Source organism: Cricetulus griseus, chromosome 3 (assembly GCF_003668045.3).
Source record: "Cricetulus griseus strain 17A/GY chromosome 3, alternate assembly CriGri-PICRH-1.0, whole genome shotgun sequence".
NCBI lineage: Eukaryota > Metazoa > Chordata > Mammalia > Rodentia > Cricetidae > Cricetulus > Cricetulus griseus.
Genome location: NC_048596.1, coordinates 214,555,720 through 214,583,517, shown reverse-complemented (window position 1 = coordinate 214,583,517; position 27,798 = coordinate 214,555,720). Strand labels below are relative to the sequence as shown.

The following is a 27,798-nucleotide window of genomic DNA, read 5'->3' as shown; positions in this document are numbered from 1 at the left end:
GTGGGCAGGTCTTGCAAGGACAGAAGCTTCTAGAGCAGTGGTTCTCAACCTTCCTAATGCTGCGACCCTTTAATACAGTTCCTCATGTTGTGACCCCCAGCCACAAAATTATTTTGTTATGACTTCATAACTGTAATTTTTCTACTGTTTTGAGTGGTAATGTAAACATCTAATATGTGAAAGGGTTGTTTAACCCCCCAAAGGGGTCCTGACCCTCAGGTTGAGAACCACTGTTCTAGAGGCAACCCATGGACCAGAGGTTGTGAACCAATGCCTCTAGTTCCCACTAGAATACCACATGACCCGGTCACACGCTGTGTGACCTTGGATGAAATGCTCAACGTCTCTGACCCCCTGTTTTGGAAAACAAAAACATTTTTAGGGGACAAAATGACCTGACAACAGGGTTTTCATGAGAATGAAGTAGTGCAGAAGGAGTGTTTGTTATCTGGATCTTTCCTGTTCCCCTCGAATCTTAACCCTCACCTTTACACTCAATATTCGTTTATACACCTTTACTGGGCATCTGTTACACATCAAGCATTGTGTGTGACAGTATAACATGTAACAGAGAGACTTGGACTCTGTCCTTATACAAGTCATCCTGCAGCAGGTGCCACTGGAGGGGGAATGGCCTCAGGTCCTCTGTCACATCTTCAGGTAGTCTCCAGTTGGTTCCACTGCCTGCTTCATACTATGGTACAGGGGTGAGGTTCAGGCTCCTTCCAACACCTCCCTCCATTTGTCTCAAGAGCTACCTTGAGTTCTCAGGTACCACTGTCTGCCCTCAGTTCAGGATTCCATGACTCCTGGTAATACCTACAAAATGTTTAAGTGGACTGCAGATTCCATCACAAAACTGAACGAAGACCCAAACACTCCCTCCACCCACAGGCACCAACCAAGGCTAATTGTGTGTGCCCTCACTAGGTATTTAGTGGTTGTGAGAAATTGATTAATTGTCCATATTTTTGTTGGAATGAAGCAAATTGAAGTATTTAGAGAGAAACACTATGGATGTGTCATTTACTTTCAAGTAATTCAGGAAAACCTCAAAATGATGTAACCATGGGTATGTTATAAATTTCCTTCATGTTTGAAAAATTTTATAACAGAAAGCAAAAATGGGGGTCTGAGGACACAGCTTAGTGGGTAAAAGCCCTTGCTGTGCACACATGAGGGGCAGAGTTTGAATCCACAGAATCCATGTTAGAACGGGGTTCGGTAATGCAGGAGTCTCTACAGGTTCCTCTATAGGAGAGGCAGAGACAGGAGAATCCTGGGAGGTGTAAGGGCCAAATAGTCTTGTACAGGCTGTGAAAAAATAACAGAGATCCTGCCTCCCACACGGAGGAAGGAAGGACTGAGAGCTAAGACAGTCCTCTGACCTCCACTTGGGCTCTGTGATTCATGCATACCTACATTCACATGTATGGGCATGCTTAAGTCCCCTGGCCCCATCCTTGTGCTCAAATGAAGAAAGTGAAATGAGCCCAGGCCTGTATTTGACTCCTATCCTTCGTCACCTATGACCCCTTGACCAACTTCCTGACAGACTGCATTTGTTTTACGGCTTTCCTTGTCTTCCTCCATTCATTCCGGAACTTCTTTTCCCCTAAATTTTGCCCCTTACCCTCTTCAGGGCATCTGCCCTCATTAAGATCATCAATAGCTCACTGGTCGGTAAATGTGACAGATGCTTCTCAGGCTTCCCATTGAGCACGTGACCTTCCTCAAGGTCTTTACTGCCTGATTTCAACTTGGTACCTATTTGGTTTTTCTCTCTTGGTTCTCTCCTTTCTTAACTTGTTGGCCAATTGTTCCTCAAGCATGTGCCCAGAGCCTTGACCAAAATCATCCTTCTCATCTTCTCATTCTACACTGTTTGTAGGAACCTTATCTCACCCTTTATTTTCATTCTCTGCATCCTAACAGGTCCCTGGTTTACTATTTTCAGTCAACAATTATGTTTTGAGTTTTACTTACATAGGACTCAACTCAGTCAGTGTAGCATCTTTGACAATCTATGTTCCATGAATGAACCACAGTTTCTATTTTGTTCACTATCAAATCCACAACAGTTGTCCTTAGTATGTAAAGAGCATTCAATAAATAAATATATTGAACAAACTCGAAAAATAACTCAAGGAGCTGGAGAGATGGCTCAGTGGTTAAGAGTGCTTGCTGCCTGGTCTCCAGAGCGAGTGCCAGGATAGGCTCCAAAGCTACACAGAGAAACCCTGTCTCAAAAAACCAGAAAAAAAAGAAAGAAAAAAGAGTGCTTGCTGCTCTTCCAGAGGACCTAAGTTTGATTACCAGCATCCACGCAGCATCTCACAATTATCTGGAACTGCAGTCGCAGGGGTTCAGATGCCATCTTTTGGCTCTGTGGGTTCCAGGCATGCACAGGGTACAAAGACAGACATGCAGGTAAAATATCCACACACTTATAAAACAAGAAATAAAGAAAATGACTCAAGGTACACCTTACAGATACTCTGCAATGTACACACTCTCACTGCTTTATTCACAATTATATTAGGACTCTCAGCTCTCAGAGTTGAAATCTGAATGTTCTGGGTTTTGAAAGCAGAAAGAAAAAGTACAATGTACTTTCTGATGAGGGGGAAGGCTCAGGATGAAGCACCCCACACAAGGAAAAGGAATGGATGTGTCTGTTGTAGAATATTTGTTTAACTAGGCAAAGATGTGATACATTTGCTTATGTTGCAGAATATTACTTTAACTATGTAAAGTGTTACATTTGTTTATGCTGCATTTGTTTAACGATGCAAAGATGTGTTGCTTTGCCTGCTTAAGGCACTTGACTGGTCTAATAAAAAGTTGAGTGGCTAATAGCTAGGCAGTAGAGGGCTAGGCAGGGCAGGTGGGCAGAGAGAATAAGTAGGAGGAGGAATCTAGGCTCCAGAGGAGGAAAGAGAGAATGAAGGAGAAAGGGAGGGAGACACCCGGGGGCCAGCCAGACACGGAAGAAGCAGTGAAAGTAGAACTTACAGAATGAAAGGAAGGTGAAAAGCCCTGAGGCAAAATGCAGATGAGAAATAGGTTAAAATAAGTTATAAGAGCTAGTGGGACAAGCATAAGATAAGGGTTAGCATTCATAACAATAATATGTCTCCCAGTCTTGATTTGGGGGCTGGTGGTCCAAGAAAGCCTGCTACATGTGTCAGCCACAGAAAGGTAAGTGTCTCAGTTTCACCTCCAGTTGCTGTGATAAACACTTTGACAGGAGTGACTTAAGGAAGAAAAAGTAGTTTAGTTGGCTCACAATTCCAGTTACAGTCCATCCCTGCAGGGAAGTCAACACAGCAGGGACAGAAAGTGACCGCTCACATCACACCCAGTCTAAAGCAGAGCACTGAATGAATGAATGCACAAATGCTGGCCCTCCACTCACTTTCTCCACTCCATGGTGTCACCCACGCTGTGTGAGTCTCCCTACTAATTAGTTACTCCCACAGACATGCCCCAAGGCCAACATAGTCTAGACAGGGCCTTATCAAGGCTGCATTCCAAGGTGATCCTAGACTGTGTCAAGTTGACAATGGAAACAAACCAGAGGTATCACAAAGTAACTGTCTATGAAAACAGCTATCACATGGTTAACCCAGGGGGCGACTCTGCTAAGGGCTACAGTTTACAGGCTATAGAGCTATTGTGGCTGAGGAAAACCCCTGGCTATTCCCTCACTCTCCACATATTAGGTAGGCTGTGAAGGCTACAAGTGCAAGGAAAGGCAGTGGAGTCACAGCCCTACAGATACAAACGTGTCACCAAATGCGAGTCAGTAACGATATTTGATGACCTGTACAGAATTCACAGTGGAAATTCTCCCAACTTCCCCAATTATGTATGAACTTACAAAGATGGCAAATCGTGACCTTTTGAACCACAGGATGGTGTGGGGAAATCCCCAGGTGCCTCCTTCCCCTCTCCATCCTTGCCATTTTCACACTGACTAGGAAGGAAACTTTGGTCCTCCACAGGAACTAGGGAGAAACCCGGTGCTTTTGAGCTGCCCTGTGCTAGCTCGGTGTGTTGGTACACAGGCTTCATCTCAGGACTAGAGAGGCTGATGCAAGAAGATTCAGAGCTAGTTTGGGCTACACAGTGAGTCCTTTCCTCACAGAAAAATAATGATCTATGCTGAAGAATGTGAGTATAAGGAAGAGGGTCTCAGATAACTGAGGAACAGAATGCACAGCTTGAGAAAACTTAGGAGGGAAGGAATAAGGGAGGAAGACCGAGGAAGGAGGACCCCCAAAAGAACCAGGGGGCTCCCTAAAATGCTCTCAGAGAAACTGTTATGCATAGACATAGTATTTTATCATGTGTGTGCATGCATGTGTGCTTGAGTGCATGTCTGTGTGTGTGCGTGTTATGGGTATATGCATGCCCTGGCATGTTAAGTGGAGGTCAGAGATCAACCTTGGGTGCTAGGCCCCTCCTATCACCTTGAGGCAGGGCCCTTGAGCTCCTGAGGATTCTCCACTTTCCATCTCCACTTTCCATCCCGCCAGGATTACTGACAGGTGCTTTCCAATCTGCCTTTTCATGGGTTCCAGGGATCCCAGCTCAGGGCCTCAAGCTTTCACACAGCATGCACTTTGTCCACTGAGAAACATTGCTAGTCCAGGGATGGTTACATTTTAAATGCATGATGGGAGTTCCCTATTCCAAGGAATCTCTGTAAGATAATTTCCAAAAATGAATAATGCTGCATATGTGTACAAGGTAAGGCAATTTTTTACAGATATAAAATACTTAAAAATTGACTGCTACATTCTGCTACTTTTAGGCCACAACTCCGAGAGCTTCCCTTTTAAGGCTGTATAAAGATCACAGGTGAATCAGGAAAATAATTTGTTCAAATGCTTCAAGAACAACAAGCAAGTGTACCAGGATACCACAATGTTATGATCATTCTTTAGTATCTATTGTTTGGTGCCCTTAAAAAAAAATAAAGAGAGAGAGTCAAAACATCCTTAGCATCCAATCATTTCTTACCACTGCTGACAGGCACAAGGTAATCTGAGGAATCTTTGCTCTCTCCCTTCCCCACGCTTAACTTCCAGATTATAAGGCTAGGAAAGTCATCAGGCATGGTGGTGCATACCTGTACTTCCAACCCTGGGCAGTGGCACCATGGTGAGCCTGAGTTTGAGATTAGCATGGGCTAAATCCTGAGATCCTGCTTCAGGAAAAAAGAACAGAACAGTAGCTATTTAATTCTCAGAGCTATACTTTTAAGTTATACAAATATTTATTTTGTTTTCAAACACTGTGTTAATATGGATGGGCAACCCTCCCAACTGGCCAAAGGGCACAATCACCTGGGTGTTCTTACTGTTGTACTATGTATCATTTTACCAAATCAACAGGTGCACAGCCCTCACACAGCCTGGTAGATGTCTTTCTAGAGGGCAAAAGTCTCAGGATTCCTATCCCAGGACCCTCTGAGTTCCCAAGGGAGAACCATTTGCAAACTGATCAAGGTTTATCTACTGGTTATCTGCCATTGCTCAGAAATCCACAGAATGTGGCAGATCAGGGATACTCTCCCAGGCAGGACAGGTTGCAACAGCTGCTTCCTAAGACCCAATGCTAACCATTGTTTTAACACTTCTGGGATCCCAGTGTCACCAAGCTCTTCAGAAACATCAAAAAAGCCCTGTCTGGCCCCTGAATGCACCAATGACCTGTTTATCAGTACAAATGTTGAATACTGGCTCCCAAATTTTAACAACTGAACTCTTTATCTATTCTTGGACGGCTAATTCTATCGCTATTATTCTTGGGATCGGATTCCATATTCTCAATAGGAAATCATTGCATCAGCTATGCTTGCATTAAAATTATTTTTATTAAGCACTGCTTACCTATACCATGTTACCAGCCTGCATTATATGCTATGTCATGGCTTCTGTTTCGTTCCTAGATTGTTCTCAGAAACTTTTTTCCCCCCACATGCAGCCAGTATGTCTGGCTATGACTGGTGTTTCTAACATAAGCAACAGCTGCTGTGCCCTCCCTTCTGCTCAAAAGTATATGTATATGTGATGTCATAGCATCATTAATAGAGACAGATTTCCTCTTCTTTTGTTTCTCAGAATTAACTATGGGCTTATTAGAACTGCAATGCATTGAAGAAATGACACGCTGGAAGCAGACTTACAAAATACATGGATATCACAGCCTCAAGATCACAGCTCCCTTTGCTCTTGGGCTGAGTATCAAGGATTATTAATTCCTTATCTGCTGCTCTTCTCATACAAAGTGAACACCATTCAAAGATCCACAGCCTCTGGAAGGTTCCAGCAGAGAGGGCTCTAAGTGTAAGTGTGAACTGGCTTTCAAAATTGCTGTTATCATTAGTTCACTTTTTTTTTTTTAAAGGCTTGAACATCAAGTTAACACTTCATTGTAAAGTCTTGTTTCACTTAATGTTTTTGAAGATTAAATTATCTGTAATCCTTACTGTGCCTGTGGCTATGTTTTTTTTTAAAGGATTTATTTTTATTTAGGCGTATGTGGATTTGTCTGTTTTAGCAGAAGTCATCTGTGTGTGTGTGTGTGTGTGTGTGTGTGTGTGTGTGTGTGTGTGTGCCTTCAGAAGATGGAAGAAGGTGTCAGATACCCTGGAGCTGTAGTCACTGGCAGTGTGCGTTGCCAGACATGGGCTCTGAGACCCAAACTCAGGTCCTGTGAGCCAACACACACACACACACACACACACACACACACACACACACACACACACACACCCAGAGGGGTGAGAAGGAAGAGAAGGAGGAGGGAAAGGAGGAAGGGATAGAGAGAGACTTTTAGAATAAACAACTAAATAAATAATAAATAGTTTCCTTGAGTTCCTGGCTTGGGATAACAGTCTGTCCATTGATACAATTTATTGTGGCTTTAAATGCTTTTGGAGTTGAGAAAAAAAACAAAAGGATACTACATTTAAGTAAATAACAAATGAAACTCTTCTTTTCTTTTCTATGGTGCTGGGCTACAGCCTAGAGCCTTGTGCATGCTAGGCAAGTCCTTCACCACTAGGCTGCTGACCCAGCATTCTAACTTTTTTCTTTATTGCCAGAAAAATCAAGCTTAAAAGGAATCAGTATTCCTCTGTAGTGTTATGTGTAGCCCAGACAGGTCTTCCTCGTGCAATGCAGTTGAAGACAAAAGGCTGGACCACCCCCTGGTTTATAGCAGTTCTTAGAGTTGTAATGATACAGAGGATGTGCACAGGTGAAGGCTGATGCTCCTCATCCCATCTGTAATACTAAAACCAGAAAAGCCATCACCATTCAACGAGCATCACCATTCAAAATCAAAGAACTCAGGCTCTGGGTGAAGAGCACAGCAGGCCCTGGCTGTACACTAGCCTGAGGCTCTAGATTCCACCTCCAGAACAGCAACAAAGAATAGAGAAGGAAGAGAAGGAGCAAGGGGAAGAAGTAAGAAGTCTGTAAAACATCCCATTAAGTGCGTTCTATAATCAGTGGTGTTAACTGAAGGTGACAAGCGGAACTGATGGCCCTAATGGGAAGATTGGCTGGTATTTGGTCTTCTGGGCCTTGAATGGCTACAACTGAGGACGGAGCAAAAAACTGGAGCAGACGTGCCCAGAAGCAGTTGCAGAGCTGTGCCCCAAAAGAGGGGGTGAGGCAGGGAGAAGGCACTGGATAGAACCCGACAGAGAATTCAATGATGGAGAAGAGACCGCAAGACTCCTGTTCTCAGCTGCAATCCTTGAAGGGAGCTGGCAAGCCTGGTAGGGGAGTTCCTGTCTCCTCATCCGTCAGAGACAAACAACTTTGGAAGCAGTTTCCCTAACTCAAGTCCCAAGGCTTTCCAGAGACTAGGCAGAAGCAAGCTCTGAGAGAGCATCAGACTCGGGGAAAGCTAGTGTGTTGGCACAGAGGGAGAAGCGATGTACAGGTGCCCTCTGGGATGGCCCTGTCACTCTTCTCTGGTCATAGGTTTTTTCTATCTCAGCTCTCTCTGGGTCTACATCACCCAACAGGGCATCCAGCTGTGATGGGGCTTCAGGGGTCATCTCAATAGTGCCCCACCAGTTTGCTGAAGCACAAGGCTGGACAGTGGTGTGATTTTTCTCTCTGTCCAATCTTGCCTCTTTCCTCTGCCCCACATGGTACTGATCCCCAGTCAACACTCTAAACCCCAAATCTAGGTCTGCATCAGTTTTGGTTAGTTGTTGGATAAGCCAGCAGACCAGAGGGTGAGGAAACTCAAGTCTCAGGAACTGCAAGGGTTGGACTATCAATGCACCATAAACATCTTAATCATCAGATGTTTTAAAGAGACAAAGGGGCCTGGATTGGTGGCTCACACCCCCAGTCCCAGAGCTTCAGGGGCTGCCATGTGCTTAAAGCCAGCCTGAGTTACATAGTAAGACTATGTCTCCAAAATCCAAGACATAAAGAATAAGCATGTAACAAAAAGCTGATGTGTTTCACCACTGAGCTACAACCCCAGCCCTTTTTTTTGCATGCCCTTCTGACACTACTTAGCAAAACAGCTGATAAGTAACCATCATTTGTAAGACCTGAGAGTGTCGGAGCCAACAAAGAGTTGAAGTAAAGCATATTTACAAAGCATTATTTCCCCAAATATACAGAAGAGAAAATCAAACAGAAGACTCAGGTTTGCTATATATATTATGACTTCCCCACTGGTCCGAGGCAGGATGCTGTCCTTTGCAGGGAGTGGACTAAAGACAGCAAGGACAGCACTGGAACTTCCAGGACCTCCTAGGGTTTAAACCTTCATTAACGGGCATGAGCGCTACCCGATACTGGAACCACGCCTCCTAGTGGACTAAAAGAGTCAATGACCCAATAGCACATGATTTCAGGGGTGGATGTAAGAAGTTAAGGACAAGAATGGAACTTAGTTATCTTAATCACTTATACAGCACTTATTCACCAGAGACAGTCCTGAGCATGGAACCACCATGGATTTACCTAATTAGCACAACTCTTAACTTTTTTTTTATCACATTTATTTATTTGTGTTTGTGGGTTGGTGCATATGTGGAGGTCAGAAGACAACTTAGGGGAAGGCAGTCCTCTCCTCCCATTACGTCGCTCCCAGGAATCAAACTCATGTTATCAGGGCTGGTAGTAGATGCCTTTCCCTGCTTAGCCATCTAACTGGCCCTAATGGTACCACACCCACAATGGGCTGGATCTTCCCTCACTGATCACTAATTGAGAAAATGCCTTACAGCTGGATCTCATGGAGGCATTTCATCAACTGAGGTTCTGTCCTCTCTGATGACTTTAGTTTGTGTCAAATCCAGCCAGTGCAATGTCCTCTGGCTACCAGGTAGCTCAGCTCAAAGTGGTGGCCCTCAAGGTAGCAAGTATTCTCGTAAAATCCTCTGATAAAATGCTCTCAATAAGTGGTGGCGCACACCTTTAATCCCAGCACTCCGGAGGCAGAAGCAGGTGGATCTCTGTGAGTTCCAGGCCAGCCTGGTCTACAGACTGAGTTCCAGGACAGGTTCCAAAGCTACAGAGAAACCCTACCTTGAAAAATAAAAACAAAAACAAAGCAATAAGCTTTAGGCTTATTTCAGGTTGCAATTAAATTCTTTCCTTTTTAATCTACATTTTATCTAATTCTTTTTTGCTTTTTAAATTTCTCTTATTGCTCTGAAGGCAACTTCAGATCTTTTCTGGAGCATGGTCATGGATAAGTGCCCAGCTGAATGAGTTAATGAAATGGAACACAGACGAGAGCTCACAGATTGCAGAAGCAGCCAGCTCATAACCAGAAAAGGTCTATGCCATCTGACTCCAATTTAGTGTCCTTGAAGTAAACTGTATTTAAATGGTGGCTCTCGGTGATGAGATGCTTTACATTTTGTCTAAGGCATACTGATTCTAAGACAGGAAGAAAACGCAGACGTTGGCTAAATGTGACTTTTCTGAATAAAGGGCATATGGAAAAAAACAGCTTTGTAGTAGTGGAACAAAAAGAAATCTTAGTATTGTGAGTGATTCTGAAGCGTGTCAGCAACTATCTTGATGCCCAACATGATTATGTAACACTGGGGCATATCAAATATGTGTTAGGTCATGTCAAGAAAACACCTTGTGTTGGTTAGTTTTATTGTCAACTCAGTTTAACCTACAGTAACCTGGGAAGGGAGAATTTCAATATGGGATGAGATTGGTCTGTGGGTATATCTATGGGGGATTGTCTTGATTGTTAATTGACCTAGTTCACTATGGGCAGGACCATCCCCTATGCAGGAGGCCCTGAACTACAGAAGAATGAAAGCAGCTGGCTGAGTGCGCAAGTGGTAAACATGCATTTCTTTCTTTCTTGCCTTGACTGGATATTATTATGTGATTAGCTGTTTTGAGTCCCTGCCTTGACCACTCCTTGGGAATGGACTGTAATCTGGAATAGAAGACAAACTCTTTCCTCCTCTAAATTGCTGTTGGCTAGGGTGTTTTAGCACAGATTCAGACATGGAACTGGAACACACCTTGACCTGTGATTTCTGTGATGTTGAAGGATTCACTCTGAGCCCAGGCTTGTCCAGAAGGCATCTTTGCTATTTATCCAAAGAATACATTCTCACCAGTCATGAGACATCACTTTGCTTTGAGTGGTTCAAGACAAGTGAAGCATAAAAAGAACACATGGATGTGACATCCAATTCCAGAAAGGGGTAGCATATGAAATTGTGAGGAGCTGGAATTCAAGTGGTTCAAGTCACTGTCTTTGTCCTCACAGGGATCAGTTGGGCACTTCAAAAGCTTTTTTTTTTTTTTTTAATAAGCTGTAGTGTAAGCATAGCAGAACAAATTTCAAAAGCAATTGCTGTTATCAAAGATGTATTAGACGTTAAATGAATTTAAAGGCAGACTAATGCTTTCAGAAAACACATTAGAGGCTGTCACAGGTTTCCAGAAACAAATGCAATGCAATGGTTTTTATAGACTTCACTGCAAGTGAAATGCGATCGATCACATTTGCAAAGTCTGGAAGAATAGCAATTGCTAAGAAACAATCCACCACATTAGGGCACCGAGCACAACCAAAAACAATACTTTAAACAAGTCATCTTAAAGCTCACAAATACACATGAGAGCGGCCTTCAAAGCACACAGTACAAGAGCCTGATACTTGACAAATATGCCTAAACTCTTTGTAAATCCTCATCTAATGCAGCCAGGGCTCACAACACTTTACTTTGAACATTCTCTGTGATCATCAGTCTTTACTGCTGAGGGGAATTTAAAGGTGTTTAGGTAAAAGCAAGGTAAAAGCTAAATATTTGTGTTCTCTCAACTTTCATAGTTTTAAATCCTAACCACAGGCCAGAACAATGGCTTAGCAGTTAAGAGTGCTTACTACTCTTCCAGAAGACCAGAGTTGCTTCCCAGCACCTGGGGTCAGAAGCTCAACAACCTGTAACTCTGGCTCCAGGGGTCTGATGTCCTCTCTGCCTCCGCAGGCACCTACACTCACTCAGCACGCTCACATGCTTGCATACACATACAACACTGAAAACCCCAATCTCCACTATGTGGTAAATGGGTCTGTGGATGGGTTCCTTATGATGTGGTCCATGTATTTAGTAGGAAGCAGCAGAGTTTTTCCCATCTCCCTCAGGGAGGGAACAGGAACAACACTGGCAGGAGCAGGGTCCTCTCCGGACCTTCACCATGTTGATTCCCTGATCTCAAATTCCCAGCCTCTAGAACTGCAAGATAAAAATCTTTGCATCTAAGTCACCCAGTCAGTGTTTAGTTAATACAGCCAAGCAGACTGAGACAGACTCTGAGAGACAGACTGACTGTGTGTGTGTGTGTGTGTGTGTGTGTGTGTGTGTGTGTGTGTGTATACATGGGTACATGCATACATGTGGATTTGTTTTTTGGTTTTTTATTTTTAATTTTTTTTTTGAGACAGGCTTTCTCTGTGTAGCTCTGGCTGTCCTGAAACTCACTCTGTAGACCAGAATGGCCTTGAAGTCACAGAGACCCACCTGCCTCTGCCTCCTGAGTGCTGGGATTAAAGTTGTGCCTCACCACTGCCCAGCACATACAAGTGTTGTAAATACCACTTTTGAGGACAATTACTGCAGTGGTTGCATAACTAGGGACATTTATGCAAAGAGACTATGATTCCAAAGGATGACTTACTATTACTAGTTATTGTTTCATGATAGGCATTAACTTTATGGTCACCTGACAACCATCACTGTCACTACTTTCTGATATGCTAAGCATGGAGTGTGTATCAGATACCTGGTTACATACTATTTGATATGTGTTTTCTTATTTAATTTTCAGGACTTGGGAGGAGCTATGTCTCAAAACCCAGAAGTCACATGGGAAGCAGGTGACTGGGCTGGGATTTAAGCTGCAGACAGTCTGGCTTCTGGACTCGGTGCTGTTCCTATTTCATAGGAAGTCTCTTACCAATTCTGCTGGACCTGTGGATCTGTGCTCCAGTATGCAAAGCTATGCAGAGCAAGAATGAAGTCCCCAAAGGCATTTCTTTTTACCCCCAGGTGATTACAGAGTGATAGTAGTTGGGGGTGACCAACACACCTCTATGTAGAAATTGGAGAATTTTCTACATAGACCAAAGGTGGAGCCTGGACAGGAAGAGCCAGACTGAGATGGACACAGGACTCAGTACTGTACAGACATAGACTCAGAGGGTAACACCTAACTTCTGCCACACAGGGAAACTTCTGCCAGATCTTTAGGGAAGTGATTTTACCATGGCGATCACTGAAAACATCATCAGATCGAATTTATTTTAAATAGATTACTATTATGTAAATAGTGAGCATAAGCATTGTCGTGTTAAGAGTCAGTAATCAGGCCGGTCACTCTGGAGCATCAGGCTAGAAGACTTTCCTATCAAATGTGGTCTCATTTACATTGCCCGAGTATACTTGAGAAGTTCGGCCTTGATGACACTTTGGCATGAATGCAAACCTGCTCTGCTAAAGGCAAAGGGAAGTTACCTGATGGTACTTCTTGAGAATGTTGTGCATCTCTGCCACGTCCTCGCTGGTAATGGTCTTGATGACGTATCTTTTGTCATAGGATGTGTGAAACCGAGCCCCGCTGCGTGCCTGGGAGTCATTGGGAAGGGGTGCACTTCTGGTCAAGGAATTCTTCCCGGTGGGATGAGAGAAGAGGAGGGAAGAGAACTGGTTAAGGTGTGGCTCTGTGAGTCTGGAGCACTGTCGTCATAGCAAGAACATTTGCATCTGGAACAAACTGGTAAGTGGCTGGCAATATTTTACAATTCTCGTAACTCAATTGCAAGTCTTTTAAATGAAATGGAAGCAGCTGGGCAAACACTATGATTCTAATGTTTTTAAAGGTCAAAGTGCTGGGCACGGTGGTGCTGAGCAATCAAGAGGATGGCAGCAAGTTCTAGGCTAGCCTGTGTGTTATTGTTGTTGTTTTGTTTTGGAGAAAGATTCTATGTAGCCCTAGCTATCCTGGAATTCTCTAGGGAGACCAGGCTGGTTTTGAATTCACAGAGATCAACCTGCCTCCACTTCAGCTTGGATTAAAGGCAGGCACAACCATGCCTGGTTTGAGGCCAGCCTAGAACTCTCTATGCAGACCAGACCTACACAGGCCAGCCTGGTCTACATAGCAAGTTTCAGGCTATCCATGGTTTCATGATAACATCTTGTCTTAAAACAAACAAATAAGCAGGTCATATCTAGAATTGTAATGAGTTATTTCTTTGCCTTGTTCTCCTTTTCAGAGTTGGACAAGAACTCAAAATTTTCTTCTATGATCAGGTTTTAGTCACAAGAGGAAATTGCAAAGACACGGAGCATCCTTTTATAGTGCAGGCCACCAGGATTTTGCATATTCTGGTGAGATCCTATGGAATGCTGTCCTTACTACCACATCATTTCATAGATGATGAGATGAGTTTAGAGAGGTTTAGTAAGAGAGTAAAAGTCATATAGCCAATAAATGAAGAACAAGAATTCCAGCTTGTATGGCTGGCCCAGAACCTAGGTTCTCAACTAGTAAACTAGCAAAGTATTTAACCAGTCAACTCTGGCCTGTGGAGGAAACAGGAGCTTGGACAAGCATGTTCTACAACAATGCATTAGAAGACTCTGGGTTAGCACACCCTCCACCCCTCTGCAATAACTTTTGAGCATTATTGAAGGGCTCTCTACAGAGTCTCTTTGCAAAGCAATGTACCCCAGAATATGGTTCAGGATGTTTACATGACAGCTAAGGCTCTATAACCCTTCAGAACCCTTCGCTCCCATAAGCTTTCCATCAGTGTCTTTCTTCTTTCTTAGAGTTGCCAAAAAAAGTTCCCTGGCTTGCCCCACTCTTTCTACACTGGTCATGAAACTAGTGGCTTTAGTGAACTCCTGCATCTGAGGAAGTCTGGGCTTCATCACTGCTAATTGTACCACCAAGTAATGACATCATCCCCTTCCAGGCCTTGCTTGCTGGCCATGTGTACAGGGATTCAAAGGCAAAGTTACCTTCCCCCTTTAGTTTCCTCTCTAAACAAGGCATCCATAGGAACCAGCGGACTACACACAATTCCAGGGAACACAGCTGACTTTGAAGAGGCAGGCAGCATCGAGGTACCATGGATTTTGAGCTGAAGGGACTCTCTGCCTCAAATATTCAGATCACTTTGTAATTTTACCATTTCCATGTAAAATACAGCAAGGCTGAGCCATCCACAGCAGAATCAGACTCCAGCAGGGCAGAAGCTGGAGGAGGGAAATGGCCCTTCAGCTTATCTTGATTTCCCAGGATGCACCTGGCATCATGCAATGGACTATCGCATCCGGAGAGAGAGCATCTCAGCTCTGATATAAGCAAGCACATCTGCCAAGTGCAGAGCCAAGACTGCCAATTAACTAAATCTGCTTTTCTTAGCTTATCAGAAAACTCGAGGACAAAAAAAATACATCAGTGTAATTCCAGCAGGATTTAAGTATCAAGATTTGGCAGTGTTAAATTATTCTTAAGACAACTGAAATTCATCAGGTAGATAAAACATAAGGAAAGAATTTTCAGGATGAAAATGGGGACATTATCGAAATTTAATTCTCAGTTAATTTTTTGTTGTTAAAAACAGCAGCAGCAGCAACAAACCTCCTTTACACTACTTCTTGCTTGGAACAAAAAGGAAGCAATATCAAAGTGAATGCCCCTTTTGTAGGTAAATACTAGCAAAAAAGTTATTATATATTGCTAATGATCTTATTTTTCTCCCATCCTCAACATTAATATGCAAAAGGGTAATTACTGCAGCTAAATGACTGTAGATATTTTTTACTGCAAATTATCTTCAGAGATAAAACTCAAAGCAAGAAAAATCGACTTAGACAGGAGGAAGAGGGAGTGCAAACAGTAGGATAAGCCTGTGGAGGCAGGAACAGTGATGGGCACTTGTTTTCAGCCAGGAGGGGGTACCACCTAACAGACACAACTTGCTGAAGGAAGCATTATTTTGGCTCATGACTTCAGTAGGCTCAGCTCATAGCTACTTGGTACCATAAGCTTTACAGAACACTGTGGCAGTTACAGGTGGGGAGGACAGCTGCTCATACGGTATCAGATCAGGGAGTGTGTGGGTGGGATATGTGGGCACACCTCTGGCTTTGTCTAAATTTTATTCTACCTGGGCTACCAGGTCATTCAATGGTGCTGTTCACTCTCAAGATATGTCTTTCCCCCTCAGTTACTGCTCCACATATCATCCTTTCTGGAAATATCCCCTCACACTCACCCAGCAGTGCCATTCACTAGCCCTGGGCATCTTTCAATCCATTACAGTGAGCCCTCTCAAGTTTCCTAGCTCTTCTAGGAAAGTAACCCATCCTCTGGGGAAACAGTGGCGGAGAACAAAACCGACATCTGATTAGTCAATGCTGCCCAAGCTCAATGAACAACCAACTTAGAGACTGTGGAACCGCAGCTTCTGACTCCATAGGCGGGTGTCAGGACACTTAGGAAGCAGGTGATGCTGACGGAGGTGGTTTGTGACCCACCTGTGATAATGAGGGTCTCCCGAGTGATGGTTGTAATGTGTTTGAATCCATATTATGTGAAGCACATACATGCTTAGTATGCAGTAATACACACATGCACTAACCCCCTGTTCATTCTATTCCCTCCAACTCTAAGCTCAATTAAAATGGGAAGCTGTATCCATTCACCACGGTAGTTAATTAAGTTAGTGACATCGAACATGTGTTTATAAATGTTAAAACTGTATTAATAAAATAGTGTAAGAACTTAGCATTGATTGTGCCTCTCCCTTTCCCTTCAGTTTCAAAGATATTATAAAAATCTTTACTTCATACTTTGTGTTAGGATACTGACCATGTCCGAATCTTGGCAAATGCAAACCTTATCAATTATAATCTTGATTCTGCCTCAACTCACTTCATGCCATGAGTGTTCCCCACTTTCAGACCACGAAAACACAGTTCCTTAAGGCTCTTGGTTTTCAAACGATCGGTGAAGCTACAGATACTTTGCCAAAATTTAGACTGTGCCTGTCACATTAACATAAAGTGTATTAATCAAATTTAGTGAAAGCCTCTTCTGACAGACGACTAGAAGATCAGAAGAGTTAATGCAACCGTGTACAAAGTGCCCGTTCCTTGGGGTGACTGCAAACCCTGGAGAAGTCCAGTTCATGATTTCATGTTTTCTCCCAACATTCCTGTGAGGTGCATTTTCCCACTTGAAGGCAAAAAAAAACCTGTCACACAATGGAGTCAGGTAACATGTCTCAGGTTCCTGCCCAAAACTCCCCTGGGAAAACTAAACGGAGTAGCTGACAGCCAGGACTAAACTTTGGCCATCACAAAACCTAACTATAGATTCTTTTTACAGCCTTTGTTTGAGGTAGACATGGACTGACGAGATGGCTCAGCAATGAAGGTTGCTTTTCTAGAAGACCTACATGGTGGCTCACAACCATGTCTAATTCTAGTCCCAATGGATCCAATGCCCTCTTCTGGCTCCACAGGCATTGCACACACGTGGTGCACAGACATACCTTCAGACAACACACTTACACAAATAAAGGTTAAAAAATAATGTCAATTTGTTTGAGTTTCTGGGAAATGCTGTGTAATGTTGAAGGTGAAGGCCAAGTATCTAGAATGTTCTCTCGTTGACACCAACCGCCTTTCCTCTGCCTTTGCATATGCCATTTAGCCTCTTAGAGCCTCAGTTTCTGGTCAGTAGAATGAAGGGCAATAAGACAGGAGGCAGAGCCGGGCGTTGGTGCCGCACGCCTTTAATCCCAGCACTTGGGAGGCAGAGGCAGGTGGATCTCTGTGAGTTCAAGGCCAGCCTAGTCTACAAAAGCTAGTTCCAGGACAGCCTCCAAAGCCACAGAGAAACCCTGTCTCAAAAAACCAAAAAAAAAAAAAAAAAAAAAGGACAGGAGGCAGAGACAATATCAGCAATAGCAGGCATCAGTACCTAAGAGAAGGACTCGTTTCTGAGCCTGTGATCTAGTGAAATGGAGTTTGGAACAGCTCGGGGTCCTCGTTCTGTTGCAAAGGAAAACCAAATGCCAGCATTGCACAGGATGCCTGGGCAGGAGGGAGGGCAGGGTGGGGGTGGGGGCTTGTGGAAAACAGAGCTGACCTATAGGTGCCCTAAGGGGTCCCTCTCCTGATAAAAGAGCAACAGAGTTGGAAGCAGCTTTTAGATAGTCCAGGGACTTAGAGATAAGGAAATAGACCCAGAGGGTGCCGCCAGCAATGGCCCATCTGAGCTCTTAGGGACACACCCAGATGCTACAGCACGAATGAGGAGGCCTCAGGCTCCAGAGTGTGGCAGCCATTTCAATGGGATAGTTCATATTGATTTTTTCCCATCATGACAAACTCCTTCTAATACCAATTTAGAGTGTGAGCAGGCTGGCACAAAATCAAACTTGTCCCCATGTTTTCAATTTTGCCAAGTCAAGTGTGTGGAAAATATCAATAACAGCCGCAGTGTTGAAGCTGCCCAGACTACTTTATGTATGTTTTTATTAACCTGCGTACAAAGTCTTGGTTCATTCAGGGGTAGGTCTTTGCTGAACTGCACATGCCGGAGGCAGGAGTGGAAGCTGTATTCTCTCCAGACAAGCGCTAAGGCACTTGTGTGACTGGGAAACACACCTTAGCAGAAGCAGAGTCTGTGGTGCATCTGGGAGCTAGTGCATACTGTATGAGAATGGGGCTGGAGGAGGCACAGGTTTTAGTGTTTCCTATGAGTCTTGCGGGCTATAGTGGCGATGCCGACCCTAGGCCCAGAACTTCATGCGTTTCTGGCCATGTGGGCCACTTTATCATGTCTACCTTAATTAATTGATACAGGCTGAGGACTGTTGGGGAATTTTAATTCTCCTTCCACCACTGGCTTCTATCTGTCCCTCTCTGTCATCCTTTGCTGAACAGCACATAGGCTCTCCTGGTAGAAAATTCCAAGAGAGGAATCTCTTTTGCACTGGGAATTCATCCAAGACTTCTAGCTTACACTCCTCAATACTAAGTTCAGAAACAAATACACATGAAGGAAGAAGATGGAGTGGGCAAGTTTGGAAAAAGGAAGGCTAATAGAGGCATTATTTTAAAAAAAAACCTTATTTTAATTAGTTGATGAAAAAACAAAGACTGTTTCAGACCAGATCCAACCAGTGGCTTTTCAGTGCCACTTTGGGGGTCAGTTTAATCTTTACTATCTCCTTTTCCAAAGTAAAACACATACTTTTCAGGAATGTCATCCACTCATATGTCCTTAGGTAAAGGTCAGACAAAATTACCCAGAGAAACCCACCCTAGTTTGGAGAGATCTGCTCCTTTGGAAACCCAAATTCCTTGCTTTGGACAAGCTTGGACAGTTATTCGGTCTGAAATGAGGCTGACACTATTTAAACTGTAAATCTAGGGTTCTGCACAGATCAGTTCAGAGTGACAGGGGATTACCTGCTATAGCCCTTCCTACAACAAGTTTTTATCAGAGAATTCAAACCACTTCAGGGAGCAGCTTCAAGTAGAAAATCCCCAGCTGTTGGGAGACACTTGGGCACAGCATGGCCATTACCATCTTAATAGGAGCAGCTGTGGCTTCTGAACAAGACGTTGACAAGATGGACTTGTTGATACTCCTGTATGGAAAGAGGGTGGGGTGGGGATCATAGACCCTCAACAGAGATCCCAGCCACTTGTTTCCTCCTGTACCCCTCTCCCAGCTGTCAGTAATCCTGCCCCGGCTGTACTTGGGAAGTGCTAGCTTGAATATACCAGAGTGGAAGGTTGACTATAAGGGGAGGAGGAAGGGATGGCAGCTGTCACTCAGCTGGGGTGGAGCTTTTCAGGGGGGCAGCTGTTTCAGAGTAACCCAAGCTCCTGAACTAGGTCTATTAAACTTGGTGCTTTACCAGGCTGGACTTGGTAACCGCTTCTTTGGTTTGTTGTTGGAAAATAATTTATTCCCACCTCTCCAGGAAAGCTGACATAACACTCCCCTGCACAAGGTTCTCCTTCAGTCCTTTGCCTCTGCTTACAGCTCAGCATCTTCTCAAATTAATGGCTAAAGATGGAGGTAGGGGAAACATGGAGCAGGACAAAAGGGGTCTGCAGTAAAAACCAATGCAATAGCCCCTGTGACAGACCCATTTATCTACAAAGAAACATGTTGGCTATAGTTTTTCTTTTATACATTTGATAATTTTCTCTCATAAACTTGCATCATTCTTTAAACGTTGTCGTAAGTAGATATAGTATTCTTCTAATGTGTCCCAAGAAAAATGCACAGACAAAAATCAGTATTGAGAAACTGAGTTTATTTTCAAAAAGAAATTGATTTTATTTGTATGTATGTGTATGCCTGCCTATGTATGTGTGCGTACATGCATGTAGGCTAGAAGTTGATGTTGGATGTCTTGGTCTATGTGTCTTTTATTGAGTGACAGTCTTTCACTGAACCTGGAGCTCACCAATTCAGCTACACTGGCTGGCCAGCTAGCCCCAGTACCCTCCTGTCTTCCTCTCTAGCCAGCACTTGGATTAGTGGAGTATATATTTTTTCACCTGGGTGCTTGGAACCCTCATGTTTTCATGGCAAACACTACACCTACTGACCCACATCTCCTGTGCCCCTAAACATTTTTTTTTTTGTTTTTTGTCTTTTTAAATGTAAACATATGACTTATTTGTGCATGTATGTGAGTGACCCTATGTAAAAGTCAGAGGATCACTTGTAATTGTTCTCTTCAACATGTGGGTTTGGGGATTTGAACTTAGATATCAGGCTTGACACCAGGTGCCTTTATCCACTGAGCCATCTGGACAGCCCCTACACATTCCTTTTTAGTAGTTTTACTTAGAAACAACTCACAGGCCATTTCATTAACCTAAAGTACACAACTCGGAAGGTTTGGAATGTTTACAAAACCATGAAGCTATTGCCATATCCCTTTCAGGGCATGTTTAGCAGTCTGTACCCATTTCTGCTCTGATTCCTTTCTCTATCTCTCATCTGAGAACTTCTTGTCATCATGACAGATTTGCCTGGACAGTTCACATAGTACAAATCTGTTGCAACTGGCCCACACATTTTTTTTTTCCAATGCTCAGAAACACGTGTATCACTGCCATGAGGTCACTGACTGCTCAGTTCTGCAAGCTGCAGACTCCATGCAGGCTCAGGCTGGGCAAGGGGACACATCACAGGCAGCAGATGTTGCTTCTAATGCTACTCCTGGGCTTGCTGGAGCTAATGGTAAGATGGACATTTGGACTCAAGTTAAAAGTTCTTTCTAAGTTAAAGCTGATTGTGCTGTGTAGATAAGAAGACTACTTAATGATTTTGTCCCTTTCAAAACTAATCATACAATTTGGAATGCCAGCTCATTTTTCCATAGATATCTGTGATATCTGATATCCTGTCCCAACCTCAACAGCTGTGTTTGAAGCTCCAGCAGCCCTCAACAGGAAATAAAGAGAGATAATCAGAGAAGTTCCCCCTTCAATGGCTTTCTTGCATTTATAATTGGAGATTTACTATCCTTTCCCTTCGGAAGAAAAGGATCAACAGTGCTGTCCTTCCCACCCTCCTCCTCTAACAGTGGGCACAGAAGATGTTTACTTCCACAGTGGGAGGTCCAGGATTAGTGGAGCCTCCAGAAGGAGGAGAAATCATAAAGGTCAATTTAATTAGCTCATTCCAATCACCAATCCTTTATAGTTCTCATAAAACATGCTGTTTTAGTAACTGTTACTTCCCCCAGTACCTTTAAAACAACAACAACAACAAAAAAAACCCAAGCATTTTCACATTTAATTCTCTTGACCCAATCTCATATTTGCATATAGTTTTCCCCATTGTTTGTAGCGTGTACATTCTAGTAAAAAATACATCTGAAGCAGGACGGCTCAGTGGGTAAAGGTGCTTGCCACCGAGCCTGACCGATGACCTGAGTTGGATCCGCAGGGTCCACACAGTGGAAGAAAGAACTGTAAGTTGTCTTGTGACTTCCATTTGTGTGCCGTGGCGCCTCAGCCCCTTCCTTACCATAATCACACACACGCAAAACAAATACATGAAAACGTTTTAAAATCACTTGTGAAACTTTTTTTTAATGTTAGTCAAAAGAAAGAATGCTTGAAAAATCCGTCCTGCCAAGCTCAAATGTGGACTAGCCATTAGCTTCCTAGGAGAAGCTAGCAGTATTATGATGTAAAGAACATCTTAGGTCACTGTGACCAAAACACCTGACAGAAACAACTCAAGTAGGAAAGGTTTATTTGGGCTCCTGGCTTAGGAGTGCTGGGTCTCTGGTTGCTTGGTTACTTGGGACATCATGCAGCAGGAGAGAGTGTTGGAGGATGTGACAGGCAGGAAGCAGAGAGTGAGGTTGGGACAGGCTCTACTCCAGTGAAACTTCTGCCAGTGAGTCTCCATCTCACAGCCTCCCCAAATAGCACCACCAGCTGGAACAAGTAATCAAAACATGAGCCAGGGCATGGGGGGGGAGTGGAGGATGAAGTGGGGTGGGGTGGGGTGGTGGGAGTCGGGGTTTGGTGGATTCCAGCTTTAAACCCCACCAGAATTGAAGCAATAGTCGGTACTCTGATGACTTAGTAATGGATTCTAAGATTCGTGAGCTTGGCTGGGAGCGTCTGGAAAGCACCGAGATGGGGGTCATGGCATCAGTCACCCAGGACCCAAGGCTTATTCAGATCTACCAGCTTCCAGGAAACATTCTGTTTCATGGACCTGATGCCTGGAAACCAATCTCATTCCTGCTGACGACTCAGGATGATGACTACAAGCCTCCAATTACACAGCCCTGGGAGGAAAGTGTGACCATGGCCCAGAGAGGCTCCATTCTGGGCTTACCTTGGACATACACAAGCAGGCATAGGTGATCTTCTGACATCATCAGACAGTTAAAGACCAACGTGCTAGCTTGAACACCATTGAATCGGTAAATGCATACTGTGTTCAAAGCCCTGTGTTAAGCTCTTAGGGAGTTTCAAAAGTCTGAGCTGGGATCCTAAGTACAGATTGCCTTTCACTTTAGAGGGGAGCAAAACACATTTAATGCTTATGGATAATGAAACATCTATCAGAAAAGAGGAAGACGGTGATGCAATTTAGCGAACTGAGGAGTGGAGGGGCAGGAGTATCACAAAGCATGGACAGGACAGAATTTTACACTCTCAGAGTAGCACTTGACCTTGGAGACAGAAATACTAGACACCAGTCCCCAAGGTTCATGAAAAGCAAACACTGTGTTTACCTCGCACCCAGGGCTGAGGACTTCTGACTAATAATTAGCCAGAACTAAACACAGCGAGTGCAGCCCAAACAGGCTCAGGGGAGGAAACACAGGCCAGCAGGCAGCATGGGCTAGATGGTGGGATTGGGGTGGGGTGGGCTGTGATAGGGAGAGCCATTTTCTGGAAGAGACAAACATCCCAGAAACGGGGTGCAGATTGGCTGTGGGGTGCACCCTCTCTCACAGTGCTTAGCTCCTGAGATGGAGAGTGTTTTAGCCCAAGTGCCTCCACGCACAGGGCGGAGTCACCATCCAGGGCCCCTTGTGATGTGGAATGTGATTATCCTGTGAGAACAAACTGCAAGAAACAGCTGGGCAAACCCACCCAGAAATGAAGAGGCAAGAGTTGAAACTGCACAAGCAAGTACCTTCAGGTGGGGATGCAGTTGGCATGACTGTGAAGAGACAGAACCCTGGAAGAGTCCTACAAGGACTCCTGTGCCCAAGATTCCTGGAGCTGGCATCTCCTCCTGAATCTTACTGAGTAGCACCTAGGGCAGGCAACTGAGGTCAACAGTCTCTTGTGGACACTTTATGGCCTTCTCTAAAGCCACAGGCCAGAAACTCAATTTTATCTTCCCTGCTCTTGCAGTAGCGCCAGATTTCCCCCCAGGACCCACATGGCCTGTTCTCTGAGCTGCTCTGGCACCAGCTCCTCTTTGGTTCCCTTCATTTTTCTCTCACTGGCCACTGGCTCTGACTTCTGTTTGACTCTCTTCAAAATTGTATGAAGCTATTCTCTATCAGACACAAATGACTTGGTTCTCTTTTCCTCTATGGACACTGGGTTATCTCCTAGCTTCCTATTTCCTTATTTCTCTTGCAGACCTTCTCTATGTAACCATTATACTATCTCAAAAGGTTTGTATAAGATAAGGGGAAGCCTGGAAAGATGGCTCAGTGGTTCCAAGTGTTCTTGGCTGCTCTTCCCACTCATATAGGGTGGATTACTAGTGCTGGAACTCCTCTTTAAGACATCTGATGCCCTCTGCTGGCCTCCAAGGATACCTACACTCATGTGGCATATATAAATACACAGAAACAAAAATAAATCTTTTAAAAATTATTACCACTCGACCCCCAGATTTCAGAAGCTGGGAGATGGCCCATGGATAAAGTACTTGCCATCCAAGTTAGGACCTATAGACATCTACATAAAGCCAGATAGGTATGGTAGCCCACTATAGTCTCAGAACTTAAAAGGTAGAGACAGGGTTTCCTGGGCCAACCCGTGAGCTCCACATTCAGTGAGAGACCCTGCATAAAGTCATTATCAATTAAGAAACATATCAGAAATCAGTTTCTGGCTTCGTCATGTATGCACACATACATACATACATACATACATACATACATACATACATACACATATACATACATACATGCACACATACATTTAAGCCATATGCACATATACACACGAAACAAGCTTGTTCCTAATTTGAACTAAAAAAATAAAATAATTAATTACAAAAAATTAAAATAAAATAAAAACAGACTTTGTAACATTTCTCCTCCCCTGCACAAAATCCACAGGACTGCTTGCTAGATGCAGAATAAGGGTGAGGTATTCAGAACTGTTGCCATATTTTCCTTGTGTGTCTGACCATTTCACCATCTGTGTGTCCCATAGTTCCCTCTCTACCCAGTTGTTTTACAGTGCACAAATGCCCCTACTTCTCTCTAACTTTCTTCCAGTGCTCTCAAGGCTACCCTGGAAAGGTAGGCAGCAATCCAGACTATAGTTCTTTCCCTCAGATAGCTTTAAGTCGGCTTGAGACATCTATACTGCAAACATCTTCATTCAACAGAGTTGACATCCCAGATGAACTGGCGGAATTCCCCACTCCCTAAGTTTAGTGAACTGAGGAGTTCTTCAACTTAGAGCTTGAAAGTTAAAGAAAGAACATCAGAAGTTTAAAATGTTAGTCTTTAAAATGAATTATTTTTAAAATTAGAATTCTCTGTTACAGACACAGAGAAGAAAGGGCATCAAACGTGAATAATGAGGGATTCTAATTCAGGAGGCTCAGTAGGGGAAAACAAAACCTGGTATTATCCAACACAATGAACAAGAGGGCTCAGTTTCAACTGTGCCCTGTATTTAGGTTGAACAGTGCAGGCTCCATCCTGTGCAACTTCTTGGTTTTTGGTGGGCAATCCTCTCAGTTCACAAGCAAACTGAAACCTCCCTCCTGACTTCCCAGGACTGTCTCAGAGGTCCCGATATCCTGCAAGGCCAACAAGAAGGCTGCAGATTTTCTCAAAGCTAATTAAACATATTTTGATTGCTTTATTCTTTTATCTGTATCTCAAGAATATCTAGGCCTTGGGCATCAAATACAAAGACTGTAGCTCAGATGGTAGAGTGCCTGCCTAACATGCATGAAGTTCTGGGTTCCATCCAGGTTGCATAAAACTGGGCATGATGGCACATGACTCTATTCCCAGTACTTAAGAGGTAGAAAAGATATCTGGAATATTTAGCATAGACTCTGAAATACAGTAGCACAAACAGATACACACAGAGTCAATTAACTGGAGTGAAATCAGAATCAAAGAGGCCAGGGCTTGAGGTATTAGGAATATAGAAAAGGTAGTAGTCACCTTCAAAAGCACCTAGAAAGAAAGCAGGGACAGGGGACCACATGAACCTGCAATAATCCAGAAAACTGACTCAGTCTGATACAAAGGTATTGCAGTGAGATTGACCCTGAAATCACCAGTCATGTGTATACACATACACATACGCACACGCACACGCACACGCACACACGTTTGCCTATGTATGTTAGGTGGTTGTGGGCTTTGGATGTGAAATATCCCAGGAAACCTCATGTGTTGAAGGCTTGGTCCCCAGCTGGTGGAACTCCTGGGAGCTGATGGGACCATGTGAGTTCTAAACTAATGGATTAATCCATTGATGGACTCTTAATCCGATGGCATTATTGGGCGGGGATAGAAGCTAGGAGGCTGGACCTAGTTGATGAGAGGTTGTTAGTGGAGCCTTTGAAGGGTGCCTTTCCTCTCTCCCTACTCCCCCCTTCCTTTGTTCTCCCTTCCTCCTCCAGTCTCTTCCCGCCCGTTTCTGGGCTGTCATGAGGCCAGTAGCTTTCTCTATCATATGCTTCTGTAACTATGATATTCTGCCTTACCCCAGGCCAAAAATAATGTGGGTCTATAACTTCTGAAACCATGAGCCTAAATAAACCCTTCTTCTTTTAAAATTATTTCTCAGAGGTATTCTGTCATAGTAACAAAAAGTGACATAGATGTTATTGCTAATTAGTGATAAATATCCCACAATGGAACTATTTTATCTTTAATGACAAGAAAAACCAAAACAACAACAAGAACAAAACCTAAACTTAAAAGATACCCATGAAATCAAAACCAGAGTAAAGACACAAATGTTTACTGGCCATGAGGAGAGATTTTCAATCTCATATAGGATGGTTAAGTTCACAGACAGAGCTCTGTAAGGCTGGCTAATCACCTCTTTCTACTTTGCCAAAGTGGCTTCCAGTAAACAACACTGAGGAAGCATGGTGAGACAGGTATCCATTTGAGTTAATGGAAAGGCCCAAATACAAGATGAATCAGACAATCTTGGTTCTTATCACCACATGTCTAAAATACAAGCACTTCAGAAAACACACACAGCCAGACAACAGCTGCTTCCCATTAGCAGGGCAGTGCCTCTGAAGGGTGACAGGAGCCTAATTTGCTGGTCCAGCACTGGAAATGTATTCCAGGCTCACACAAATGGGCTCAGAACAGAAAAAGATTTTTTTTTCTCTTTGTTTTTGGTACAAGGGATAGGATCAAGGTGTCATACATGCTAAGCATATATACTGTAACCACAGTTTGGATGTCACCTTTCAATACACAGTGCTCACGAGGCTGCACTTAGGAGACAGGAGGCTGCCTAGCAAATGTATGACTCTGTGGTGCTCATGTGCCAAATAGTGTCTTCTGCTACATAGGCTGGGGAGTGGCTGAGTTGATGGATTCCCCTGGATCCTGCCCACTTGACACTTTCCACGGGAATCCACCAGGTACAGCTAGAGAGCCAGAGTATCACAAATGCTATCCTTCATGCCAGACCATTTAGCTAACAACCTGGACTCAGCCTCATTTTATCATCTCATCTTCGGCTCAGATGTGAGATTCTGTCCTGCCGGAAAAATTCTGTTCCAGTATTGGGGACAGAACCCACAGAGCTGGGCACACTAGGCAAGTGCTCTACCACTGAGCTATACCCTGGTTTGCCAAATAGGCTTTGGGAAATAAGGGCTCTGGGAAAAGAATGTAGGCTTGGAGAGGAAAGAAAAGCCCACCTGTGGTTTACTGAAGGCACCCTGAACACTCACTGGAAAACATTTTAAATAGGAATACAGCTGTCAAAGAGAAAGCATCAATTTCCATGCCTGAAGCAGTAGGAAGGGCTGAGGAAAAGAGAGGTGTTCCAATGATTAATTACACTCACACTGGCTCCCTCCATCCTGGTCTCTCGTGATCAGTGTTCAACAGACTTGCCAATTAATTACTCTTGAATCACCCACCACTTGCTTCATTTCCTTTCCAAGTCTATATCCAGCGATTTGCACATACTTAAATACCAACTTACATGGTGGTGTTTTTAGGGGGAGAGAGTGGTGCCTTAGTATTTCAGCAACAAAACTGTCATTTTAGGAAACTTTAAAAACTACTTATCTCTGCCACAACACAGAACTCAGAACCTAATGGGATCATTTTCAATCTCTTCAACAGAACTGATCAGGAGAAATATAAACTTTCAATTCTGTAATGAATCAAGGAACATACAAACATTCTGCAGTAGAGCCCTCAAAACTCAGTTTCTGTGAAATGCCAATGTATTTTTTTTATACAATTATCAATGCTGTT

At 43.7% G+C, this 27,798-nt stretch overlaps 1 protein-coding gene across 3 annotated transcripts in view; it reads right to left on the bottom strand.

Annotated features, from left to right (window-relative positions):
• Positions 1–27,798, bottom strand: part of Pip4k2a (phosphatidylinositol-5-phosphate 4-kinase type 2 alpha) — a 166,813-nt gene that overhangs the window by 34,275 nt on the left and 104,740 nt on the right. For 2 of the 3 annotated variants that reach the window (XM_027405313.2, XM_027405315.1), the window contains exon 4: positions 13,049–13,201. The exons of the other annotated variant lie outside the window; for it this stretch is intronic. In XM_027405313.2, the coding sequence (XP_027261114.1) occupies positions 13,049–13,201 (153 nt within the window). The remainder of the gene's footprint in view (positions 1–13,048; positions 13,202–27,798) is intronic. 3 annotated transcript variants of the gene reach the window in all.